At 36.3% G+C, this 12,581-nt stretch overlaps 1 protein-coding gene across 2 annotated transcripts in view; it reads right to left on the reverse strand.

Annotated features, from left to right (window-relative positions):
- LOC100478661 (ras-associated and pleckstrin homology domains-containing protein 1) overlaps positions 1-12,581 on the reverse strand; it is an 84,092-nt gene that overhangs the window by 26,364 nt on the left and 45,147 nt on the right. For both annotated transcript variants that reach the window (XM_034654998.1, XM_034654997.1), the window contains exons 5-6: positions 7,862-7,942; positions 2,821-2,895 (exon numbers count right to left, since the gene is read on the reverse strand). In XM_034654998.1, coding sequence (XP_034510889.1) covers positions 2,821-2,895; positions 7,862-7,942 — 156 coding nt within the window. The remainder of the gene's footprint in view (positions 1-2,820; positions 2,896-7,861; positions 7,943-12,581) is intronic.

The raw sequence follows: 12,581 nt of genomic DNA on the forward strand, positions 1-12,581 counted from the left end.
CCAGCTCAGAGCTGTATGTGGGATAGTTATTTCATTAATAGTGATAGAGCGACAACTGGCTTTATGATGGAAAAAAAAAAAACCCACAAATAAAACAAAACATCCTTTTGCTGCTTTGGCCTAAGCACAGTGCTACTGGTAGTGCTACTATGTTCATTCTACTGTGTACTAACTACTGGGTGTTACAATGTCTTGGTTTGGGAAAGTGTATATCAGAGGTGGGTAACTGGGGCACCATGCTTTTTGGGTAAGGGGAGCCAGACTGCCACATGGCTGGCATGCAAGACGTGTAAACCTATTTTAATTTCAAAACAGCCAAGTGCTCTGATATTGAGGGCACTGACACTGAGAGACTTCTGCAGCTTGGGTCATCTAGGAATTTCTGCTACCTCCTTGACTCCATGTTTAGGTTCTAAGCTAGTGAATCACATTCCTGATCAAATTTCTTATATGTAAAAGCAGGGTAGTATGGAGGAGGAAGCTGGAGCCAGATGTTGGCTACATACACCAGCAATTCCAGCACTTGGGTAATGGGAGAAGAGCAGATCCAAGCAGAGATGGCTCTGATGCTGCAGTTGGTATCACTGTCTTGGGCACAGGGAGATGAGAAGTTACTGACTGCATTTATCCATAACTTGCAAAGAATAACTCTCCCTGTGGTAGGAACTTTGTATTGTTCACTGCTATATCTCCAGGGTTATGAACACAGTAGGCATTCAGGAAATACCTGTTGAATGGATGAAGTTATTCTCTTCAACAGTTTGCCACTGCATTGAGAAGAAAAACACAAACTCCTTAGCATGCCTTGAATAATCCTGCCTACTTCTCCAAACTCAAATCCAGACACTCATTCCTATATTCATTGAACTACTGTGGCTCCAGCAAATAGCCCTTTTTCAGCTTCTCAAACCTGCCAAACTTCTCCCTGGGCCTATCTACATGGAACACTAACCTTCACCCTCCAGCTGGCTTTTCATCCTTCAATCTTTAGATTAAATGGTACCCCCTTAGAAGGGCCTTTTCTGATCTTATCATCTAAAGGAAATAGACCCCTAATACTCTCCCCAGTATTCTCTAATGCTTTACCTTTGCTTCCTCCATAGCACTTAACAGGATTTAGAATGTATATACTTGCCCGTTAATATTTTTTATCTAACTTCCTAAGCAGACTGTAAGCTCCTGAGGGAGGGGGGCATGTCCATTTTATACAAAGTTACATCCCAGCCCCAGGATAGTATATGACTCAACAAATATTTGTTCAATAAATAAGCAATGGAAATGGTAAAATATTACATCTGAGAGCAGTATACAAGTGGACTGGAGGAAGGAGAGGCAAGAATGAAGAGACCAGTATGGTAGCCCTGATAAGAGATTAGGAGCCTATTTTAGGGTGGTGGCAATGGGAACAAAATGGATGGGTGAACTTAATCCTGCAAATTCTTCACTAGAGCTTTAAGGTATTAACTGTGAAGAAGAAAGGCACCATGGATGGTAGAGGGCTCACACCTTGGTAACCAGGAGAGTGGCAGCATTCTGAACAGAACAGCAATGTCACAAGAAGGATATAAATTGTGAGGCAGCAGAGTGAGTGTAGGTAAGGAAGCTAGAGATCTGTGGGACTGGAGGTGCTGGTAAAATGCTGGTAATCTTCCAAGAAATACCTGATAGCGACCTAGAAAGATGTTGCTCTTACGTAGAGAGATCTGATCTAGAACAGAGATCCTATTTGAAGTTATGAGTGTAGACTGCAGGGAAAAAGTAAACAGAGGAGGAGCTGAGGAAAAGGAAAGAACTTTGCTATGGTTATAAAGTATAATATGGCTATTATCCACTTAGACTTCTACATTTCCCTAATCTTAAGCTGTTTCTACCCCATTCCTAGATCTACTTTAAAGAGAAACTCAAGAGAAAGGGTTTTACTGATGACTCCTGGGTCTTCTCTTTGAGCTGCTTCTCAGGGAGATTTTAATTACAGCCTTATCACCCCCTTTCATAAATTTATAAGATTAAGTAATAAATTAAAAAAAAAAACCACCTGAGACACAATAATAGCTTAAAGACATCATCCATAATCACCATCATATTCCAAAGAAACTATCTATAACCAAGTCTGATATTCTTGAATTTAACATTATTTAAATAACGAAATAAAAACATGACTTGAAAAGAGATCAAAATCTATTCAGCTTCCCTATTCTGTTATTCCTTAGTTAATAATGATAATGGCTAAAGGATTTTGAATTGATATAAATTATCATCCCAATGAAAATCCAGTTGGACTGATTCAAACCATTCTGAGGGCAGAGAACTGAGAACTTAAAATTGCAGCCTTCTCTTCCAATTTGATTAAGCTAATGTAAAGTAAGATTCTGTTTATATAAATAAATATTTTAATTAAACAAGGTGTTTATATTAAACAAGGTCTTATTTAATATAAACAAGAATTAGAAAACAAAATTTGCTAAAGAAACTCACAGCATGGATAACCACTAGTAACAAAAGTTAAAATTAGAGCAATGTTTTTAGACTTTAAAATGAAGTAAAACGTTAAATAGAAAAAGTGCAACATACTTGGGAAGATGGTCAGGTATTTACAATATTTACAATATTTTCTGATAGTGAGAGATTTAGAATATTAAGTCATTATATCTTAAGTCATTAAGATCAGTAAATACCTTCAGTAAGAGAAAAAAATAACTATAACAAAGATGCTGAAAAAAGAAAGCATAATCTGAGAAATCTGAGAACACAATCAAAACCAGAAATTATATTCTACCTGAAAGACAATATTTACATGCAGGTGGAAAGAAGAAATATCACCTTGGTCAGCAAATGAGAAGGTTTTCCTGCAATGTTTCTCAGAAGAAGGGAGGTTTCCCTGTCCAGATAGGAGTGCTTGTGCAGAAAAAGAGAGAGAAAAACAAAAAGCAACAGAAGTCAGTGGAGGTTTTATGTGTTTAAAATATAAAGTAGACAAAGAATGATTCTCTATCATTAACCTTATGTCTTTTTCCTACGGTGAAATGTGTCCATAAGAAAACTTTAAAAAGGAAAAACAAAAAACAAAAAAGAAAAGGAGGGGGAGACAGACACCATCTATGCCAATAGGCATGCCCTCGCTGACTCCTGACAGTCCCTCACTCTGTGAAAACGGATCATGCCCTCACAGATCACAGAGCCAGCTTGTCTTCTAGTGCAATGTTTGTGAGTGCTGTACACACAGCACAGATAAATAGTTGTTGAAGACCAATGACTAAACATGATCCTCTTATTAAAGCCATTAGACCTATATAGCTTTAAGTAGTATATTCTTGTGAAAACAGAATAAGACTTTTAAAAACTTTCAAAAAAAATTCTGTACTTCTGATCAATTCAACGACAGCTACACCAAAAGAAAAAATGTCCATAAATATTTTGCCTACTGGATATCACCTGTTTTCAGTAAAGTTTATTAATTCACACTATATCAGAATACTAATAAGACTACATTGCACAGTAAAGGACTTAACATAGCAAACAAATGACATGAACAAAATATTAAGTATAGGTCCTCTAAATTGATTAAATTAATTCAAGCAATTAATATATTTTCATAAAAATCATTTGTGAATAACAAAGGCCCTAACTATCCTTATTACCCCTTAATAACTTTTTAGTAACATGTTCAAGGTAAGTTTATCCAATTGTATTTAAACTCACAGAGTATAAATTAGAACTGTTTCCATATAAATAATTCAGACTTGCCTGTCCCTAAATAATTCTGATTAGCACCTGTTTTGTAATGCTATGTAATTACTAATCACCATTTAAAACAATACATTAGTGGGGCGCATGGGTGGTGCAGTCGGCTGAGCATCCCACTCTTAGTTTTGGCTGGGGTCCTGATCTCAGGGTTGTGGGACTGAGCCTCCACACGGGGTCTGTTCTCAGTGTGGAGTTGGCTTGGGACTCTCCCTCTCCCACTGCCCTTCCCCCCACCTTAAATGAATAAATCTTAAAAAATTTAAAAAAAAAATACATTGGTGCAGCTGAGTGGAGTTATGGAAAATATTCTATGATGTTATATTTTATAAATCTAACTATATATCAAGTTGTTCTTGAGAAAAAAGTTCTTTGGAAAGAAATACTAGAGCAGCACCCACTCTTAGAAAGTTCATTGTCACAGATAATAAAACACACTACTTATTAGAAACACTGTTAAAGAATATTAGTTTAATCTCTGGTCATATCTACACTATGTTGAGTTTGCTATATAGTATTTCATTGCCTACGTATTTTTTTTTGCTTTTTTTAAAATACAAGATGAACCTTATAAGTATCCCTGCCCTTTTCATCCACTCCTGCAAAAACAACAACAAAGAAAAAAAAAACTAAGGTTAAAAAAATTGGACATATTCATCAAGATCAACACTAATAGGGTCAAACAATAACAAGAACAGAGACAATTATCTCTGGATCCTCATTTACCTAAATGGTATAATCCTCCCGAAGGTAAAGATGAGTTGGCTTATCCAAAAGACATGAGGCAAGAGAAATTTCTAAAAATTCAATTCAATTTGAGGTTAACATCAGTTAAGACCAGGAAGAAACTTGGAAGGACAATTAAAAAGAGCAACTTCAGTTTTTATTGCTCTTATTCCCATTCATTTTTTGCTATTCACATGTAATGGGAACAAGCTATTCACAACTTACTCACTAGCAGGGAGGGAAGCCAGGCCTGCATGTTTTCTCTATCTAAGCTATAGGTATTTGTAGCAGAAGAAAACGAAAACCTAGAAACCACAAGCAACAAACTCCTTCCTTCAATAAATGCGTTACTTTATCTATCTTCCCCTAATGGTGCCAGCCATATGCTGCTCTAGAATTCCTCAGAGAGGGGGCTAGGGTGTCGAGAGACTTTGTTACTGGAGAAAGATGCAAGTGGGATGAGAAGTGGGATGCTGAGGAAAGAAAAGGACACAGTGGTTTGGGCATGTCCTTAAATCAACCTCTGTCTTGGAAATGTTGCTGATAACAAAAATGCACATCACTTCATTTAAATGGGGCCTTCTTACATTTTCTTTCATTCACCACTAACAACACAAAGTCAGTGGCTTATTTTTAATCCATTTCACTGCTTTATTAGCGTAGTATTTTCTTTCTCTCTTCCACTTCCCACTTTATTCAATTATTGATTAGGTTTCAACTTTGAGCCTGGAACCATGCAAGGCACTGGAGATAGAAAGGTGACCAGGATAGGCATTCCTTGCTCTCACAAAGCTTAGAGTCTAAAAGGGAGATTAACTGACAACTATAATATAATGTGTTAAGTGGTATGGAAGCAAGTTGGAGGTAGAGTACCTAATGCAAAATCAGGGGCTCAGGGAAAGTATTTCTGAAAAAGCTTAGGGTCCTGGAACATGTGTAAGAAGCAGCTGGGGGTTCAGTGGGAGGTAGAGACAGAGCAAACAGGGATATCAGAAGTTCTAAAAGGGGTAGTATTGCCTTCAAGGTCACAATTTAAAAAATGGGGATATTTTGGGCTGTCACAATGAAGAGGAGAGGGGTGACATTGGTATTTATTAGGAGAGAATGAGAAATGCTGGATGCCCTGCAGCATGGAAAAATGTCACATAATAGCAACAAAAGTCCCACAACACATATGAACTTTTATTGTCTTTACATGGAAAAATTGCATAGATGGGAAATGCTGTTCATAACACAATCTGAGCTTAGAACCTAACTCCATTTAAATGCACGGAATATTTTATTTTTTTTAAATACGATGTATTTCTGTATGATTTAATATTCAATGACTTTTCCATAAATGCTATTTACCCTGTAAAACAAATGGAGGGAAGCCTGCACTTTCTTCTGTCCAGAATTTACCAAGAGTTACTCATTATGTTGGAAAACCATTTCACCAATGGAAACCCAGCTTGAAGAGCTGCCAATACCAAAACTGGCAGCATCAGTGTCACATGCAAGTAAATGACAGGAGACATCTGAAATTCTTTTTCACAGAATAACTAAATACTATTAAATTAATGCAACAATATGAAATGCAAGAATTCTTGAGCTTTATTAATAAGGACGGTTTAAAAATATTCCACGTTACTATGTCTTACTTAAAATAGTTACAGCACAATGAGAAATTTAAACTGTAAAAATAAATAGCAAAATCATTTTATCACTGCCTCATCCAAAGTTAAAAGATAGGGAATGGTTTTATCAAAATTATACATAAGACTTTGGCACCTGGGTGGCTCAGTCTATTAAGTGGCTGCCTTTGGCTCAGGTCATGATCTCAGGGTTCTGGGATCGAGTCCCACATTGGCTCCCTGCTCAGTGGGGAGTCTGCTTCTCCCTCTGACCCCCCCATGTTGTTTCTCTCTCTCAATAAATAAAATCTTTAAAAAAATTATACATAAGACTCATTTGTAAAAATTTTATACTTCCCATTTTCGTTTGTTTGAGTCTATAAATTGTCTCAGCACATTATCCCTATTTTGTTTAAGGCTATTTTCTCTATTACCATATACAGGTATGTTTTGTCTGCTATTAGATGTCACAATATGTTTTAGTTCTAGGTCCACTTCTGCTTTCTCTATCCTGTAAAAAATGACTTCTGATCTTTTCACTTGTCTTAAACTCAAATTATAAGTAGGTGTATGATTATGTCATTGTGTCTTTTCCTACAGTGGTGGCCAAACATTTAAAAACTCAAATATATTATTATATTATAAATTACTTTTTGGTTATTCTCCTCCATCATGGGTATTAGAGCATTAAATTCATTTTAAAAAGTAGGTATGTAGGTAGGTTAGATTATCTATGGATTTCATTTGGGACAAAGACAGTGATTTAAATTATTTGTTATAAAATGGGGATACCAGGACTGAAGGGATTAGGAAGTGAAACAGCAGATGACAATGCAGGTGTTATAGCAAGTGTGGCTGATGCTGAAGAGGGTAAGGGAGGGGCTGAAGGTGAGGTAAGAGAAGTGTTTTTCACTATGCCAGATATAACCCATTAGTAGATTGTGAAATCAATTCACTAGGTTACTGGGTTATTACCAGGCAAAGGAAGGGTGGGGTCAGGAACTTGGGGGTTTTTTATGCTTCATAGATGATTCTGAAGCAGCACTGTCCAAATGAATACAATACGAGCCACTAATATAAAACTTTCTAGTAACCATATTAAAAAGAAAATGGCAAAATAAACATTAGTATCTTTTACCTGAAAATATCCAAAATAGTATAATTTCAAAAAGTAATCAATAAAAAAATGGAGATATTTACATTTTTTAAATACTAAGTCTTGAAATTCATGCTACATTTTATCCTTATAGCACATCTCAATTTGGATTGACCACATTTCAAGTGCTTAATAGCCACATGTGGCTAGTGGCCCCCATAAGGAACAGCACAGCTCTGAAGCACCTAGATTTGTCAACCACTGACCAGAGGATACATTTCTGAAGAAAGAAATTAGGTTTTCAGTGAAGCATCAGTGTAGAAGAGTCGTTCTACTTGATAACCCCATTCTGAAGAATAGCTAAATTCGTTACAGTCTTAAGAAATTTACAAAAGCCCTTAGCTTCAGAATAGAAAAGAAAGCATGTGGTTTTAGGCTCCGATACACAATTTCTCTATATCAGATATACTACCACCTAAATAATCTTACCATAAGTATTAATATTCAATGGTACTGTATCATACAGTTGCTCATTTGTTTTCTGCTCATTTATTTTTAAAATTGGTTTAATTTTTATTAAAAAAAACTGAGGCATATGACCAGGTTTCATCATCAGGAGTTCTAAAGAATGCATTCTTCTTCACTGCTATTTAAGTAGTCCCATGGACATGTTTACAGAACTTACAGGTGTCAGCTCAGCCTGTTCTTCTGTGAAGTCAATATGATGCTTGGCCTGCTTGCTGGAACATCTCAGAGAAATAGCATGCTGTGAAAATGCAGGAAGGAAGAAAATGATAGGTAAAGGAGGTGGAAAAGGGCCAGTCTCATTATCATGCAGGAAGAGAAAAAGATCACTGAAATGAATTGTTGAAACAAAACGGTAATGAAAAGTTGCATGCATCTTTCATCATATTATGCAAAAATAAAAAAGAACCAGATGATCCTAACCCTTGATGACTTCAGGATAACCTCAATTCTGGACAGCAGAGCTCTATGGGAGAACACCAAGTCCAATACCAATTCCTGCTTCAACCGGGCCTTGACTGCTATTTGGCAGTACTCTTATTATTACTCTTTCCCCCTCAGTCCCTAAGTCATTTCCTCTAAGCTCATTCTAAGTAGTTTCCAAGTTGGTCAAGCTTCTGGTTTCACCTTTCTACCTCTTCATATGACCTCACTTCCCCCCATTACTAAGAACATCACATCCATCGAGAGGATTTTCATTATTAAAATGTATCCTAAAACTACACCCCATTCTCATCCTTCTCTCCATTTCTATATGAATATGTATTTCCCTCTAAAGTTAAACATGTCCTAGATCCCACTCATTGCTCCTCATTCTTAGTCTCTGATACTCAGCTAGTACAGTACTTATTGGGAGTGGGAAGGACAGGAAAATATTCAATACTTCTGGGTACACACCTCTTGTTAAACTAGTGTTTTCTCCTTTTCACTGCCAAATTTCCTGAATTCAGCTACTGTGTACTACCCTCCACTTATCCCTCAATTTCCCACAATCTAGCATCCATCCTTCTCCAAAGTCTGAATCCTTTGAGTTGTAATGCATTCTGTAATTCATTCTCGAAGTCATCAATGACCTTTTAACTGAGGTTTTCTGTCTTTCCTATCATAGCACTCATCACACTGTACTGAAATTGAAATCATTTGGTTGGTTGTCTGTATTGACACCCTCTCCTCACACTATAAATTATAACCTCATAAGGACATTGTGTATTATGTTCACAGTTTTGTCCCTTATAGCTCAGTGCAATGCCTAGGCACTCAAATATTTACAGCATGTGTGAATAACTATTTCTTCTTGGACTTCGTGCCACAAGCTTGTCCAGATCAAGACTGTTTTTGCTTTGCCGTCTCTACACTTTCTCCTTAAATATATTCTATAGCACTCTGTCAATCACTGTTATCAATGGGAGGCTTATCAAATCAATATTGTCAATATACTCATTCTTGGGAGATAAATAAAAACCGAAGTATTAAAGGCTAAAGGGGCATAAAAAATGCAACCAATTCTAAAACGGTTCAGAAAAACAAATGTATATATAAAAAGAACAATAAAGCAAAATGCTAAAAATTAGTGAATCTGAATAATGAGTTTCAAGAGTTCTTTGTATTATTCTTTTGATTTTTTCAGAAGTTCCATATTATTTTAAAACAAAAAGTTTTTATTAAAAAATCTATTCTCCGTAGACTCAATCTCACACAAACTCCCATATTTCCAAATGCTTATTGGTTAATTTTCTTAAAAAATCTAAATCTGAAGTTTTCAAAAGAAAGAGATGACTGCCATGTTATTAAACAGTATGATGGAACATTAGTTATTAAAATTCAACACATCCTCACCAAAAATGAATGTAGGCGAAGTGACAAAAACAGTAGAAATAGTACATGTGCAAAGATTAAATGTTGTTACATTATTAAAGATGGAAAGGGATTATGGGATGATATAAACAGTTTATTTACCATAAGGCTCCATTTCCACAAAATATTTAAATACTTTTCTAAAAAAAAAAAAAACCCACAAAACTCCCCCAAATCTAATTTTACCTCAAAATGAATCTGAGGATCAATTCTATACATCAATTTTGCTCTAAACATGTTCGGTTCCAAAGACTTCTGTTTGTTATCAAGCTATCAAATTCTCCAACAATCCCTTAAAAACTCCAAAAGTCTCTGCAAAGTTAGTTATGGATCACCATTTTCTTGAATTGAATCTGTAACATGTTACAATGAAGTACCATTTACAATCCAGAATCTTGTGCTGGGGGCAGGGGGGAGATGGCAGGTGTGTAGAAAACCACTGATCTCACATAGGAGCCAAACCATAATCAAGAAATGGCCTTTTAACAAAGAACAAAATAAAACACTTCCTTTTGATAGCTAACATCTTAGATTACAACTGGGGAAAAAGTGGAGGTCTGAGAACACACATCAGTGTTTCAATAAAACAGATTTACATTCATCCTTTACTGACATGTGTGCATTTTTCACAAATATTAAAAATAAGCACAGCGCTGATGGTAAAGAACTCAGACCCTAGGGCTGGAGTGACTGGGTTTGAGCCTCAGTTCAGCCATTTACTGGCAATGTGACTCCAGGCTTACTATTTAACCTGTTTTCTCATGTGTAAAATAAAGTGATAACAACACTTGCTCCAAAAGTTGCCATAAGAATTAAGTGAATAACATTACTATTATTACAAAAGTGGGAAACCACCAGCCCTCATCTGAATTTCATTTAAGCCTCAATTCATTTAAATTAGAGCTAGTTTAGAGTTGTTAAATTTTAACAATACATGTAGGAATATACTAAAACACCACAAGATGGGGATGTTACTGCATAAATCTCTTTGCCCTTTTTCTTCTACCCTTGTAGTCTGTCTCTAGGTCTGGGTCTAAGAGCACTGGCCAGTCCAGGCTTGCCTTGATTCTCCTTCAATTCTGTGATGAAGCAGCATGGTACTGCATGCAGTATGAGCTCTACAACTAGACTGCGTGGATTCAAATCCTGGGGAACTTCTGGCTCAGCTCCTTCCATTGTGAAAATGGAGGAAATGGTATCGATCCCACAAGACACTGTGCAGATTGAGTATGTTGTTAAGCACAATGCCCAACACAAAATAAGGGCTCAATATAGTAGGAGACATTATTTTTCTATTCCCCTTCTTTTTTCCCCTTCTCTCCTTTTACTAGACATTATATAGCCAGTAAATGTCTGAATTCTTTTTAAAATTATTTCTTTTAGGGCGCCTGCGTGGCTCAGTTGGTTAAGCATCTGCCTTAGGCTCAGGTCATGATCCTGGGAGTCCCAGGATCCAGCCCCACATCATTGTGCTCCATGCTCAGTAGGGAGTCTGCTTCTCCCTCTGTCCCTCACCCTGCTCGTGTTCCTTCTCTCTTTCTCAAATAAAGTCTTAAAATTTTTTAAAAATTATTTCTTTTATATTTTATAGTCCTTATTCATTTTAAAAACAGATGAATACATTTCTATTCTTGTTCAAAAAAAGGTCCTTTACCAGCCCTCCACAACACAAAATAAAAACAGACCTAAAATCAAATAACAATGTTTTTATTTCTTCAGAGATGAAAAATTACACAGATTACTACTAGGAAATACACAAAATAAGAATCACGGCATATACACCAATGTCTACTGGGGTAGCAAGTTTGAAAATTATGAGTGAGAACTAGACTTTCACCTTGGTTTTCACTAAATCTTTACCTCTTTTTTCATCTGATACCTATTCTTTTTCTACTTATTAACCTCACTAGGCCAGGGAAATCTGGAATTAAACACCAGATGGGTACATGTGAATAAATTTCAGTGAAATGCAGCAACACAGCCATTAGAATTTTAAGAGAAATGTAGCTGCGATAATTGAGAAGTCAATTAATAATCCCAATTTTTTTAGATATATAGCTTCTTAAAGTTTGAGGACGCCCTGTGCTCTCATCCAGTTAATACTTCAGACCATAAATTTGTTTGCTAAGAATAATTTAGGACTTAAAAGCCAGTGGGGCTCCCCACCCCCAGTGCTACAATAAACATAATTGCTATTTTCTTTCCACTACCTCAAAATTTCTGCACCCATTACTTCTTCAAGTAGTTCTGAAAAGTGAAGGAACTGGAAGAATTTATTGCACTGAACCTATGATATGCTGTGGGCATATCACAAGTTATAATGGTATACCCATGAAAGATTTCATTTAGGAAAAAACTATAAATATGAGGAAAACAATTATAGTACTCAAAAGTTTTAGTAGCTCAGATACTAAGGAATTTTTTTTCTATTGTAATATTTATAGTACAATCAAGTATTAGAAATTTCAACAAAACCTTCTGATTCTGCCATAAACTACAATAACGGCTTTTTTTTTTTTTAAGCTTTTTAATTTATTTGACAGAGAAAGCTGGAGAGAGCACAACAAGGGGGAGTGGCAGATGGAGAGGGAGAAGCAGGCTCCCTGCTGAGCAGGGAGCCAGATGCGGGTTCGATCCCACTGGGATCATGACTAAGCCAAAAGCAGACACTTAACTGACTGAGCCATCCAGGTGCCCCTACAATAATAGCTTTTAAAAGCATATTCATTTTATTTTTTATTTTTATTTTTTTTAAGATTTTATTTATTTAGTTGACAGAGAGAGAGACAGTGAGGGAGGGAACACAAGCGGGGGGGGGGGGGGCTCCATCCCAGAATGCCAGGATCATGCCCTGAGTCAAAAGCAGAGGCTTAATGACTGAGCCACCCAGGCGCCCCAAGCATTTTCATTTTAAAAGTACATTTTCTGTATAAAATTCCAAATTCAGAGGAATCATTAAAGTTTAAATCTCACCAGAAAATAAATATAAAGGAATGTGCTAGCATTAACCTTTTATCAGTGAACCC

The sequence above is a fragment of the Ailuropoda melanoleuca genome, chromosome 2, assembly GCF_002007445.2.
Source record: "Ailuropoda melanoleuca isolate Jingjing chromosome 2, ASM200744v2, whole genome shotgun sequence".
In the NCBI taxonomy this organism is placed as follows: Eukaryota; Metazoa; Chordata; class Mammalia; order Carnivora; family Ursidae; genus Ailuropoda; species Ailuropoda melanoleuca.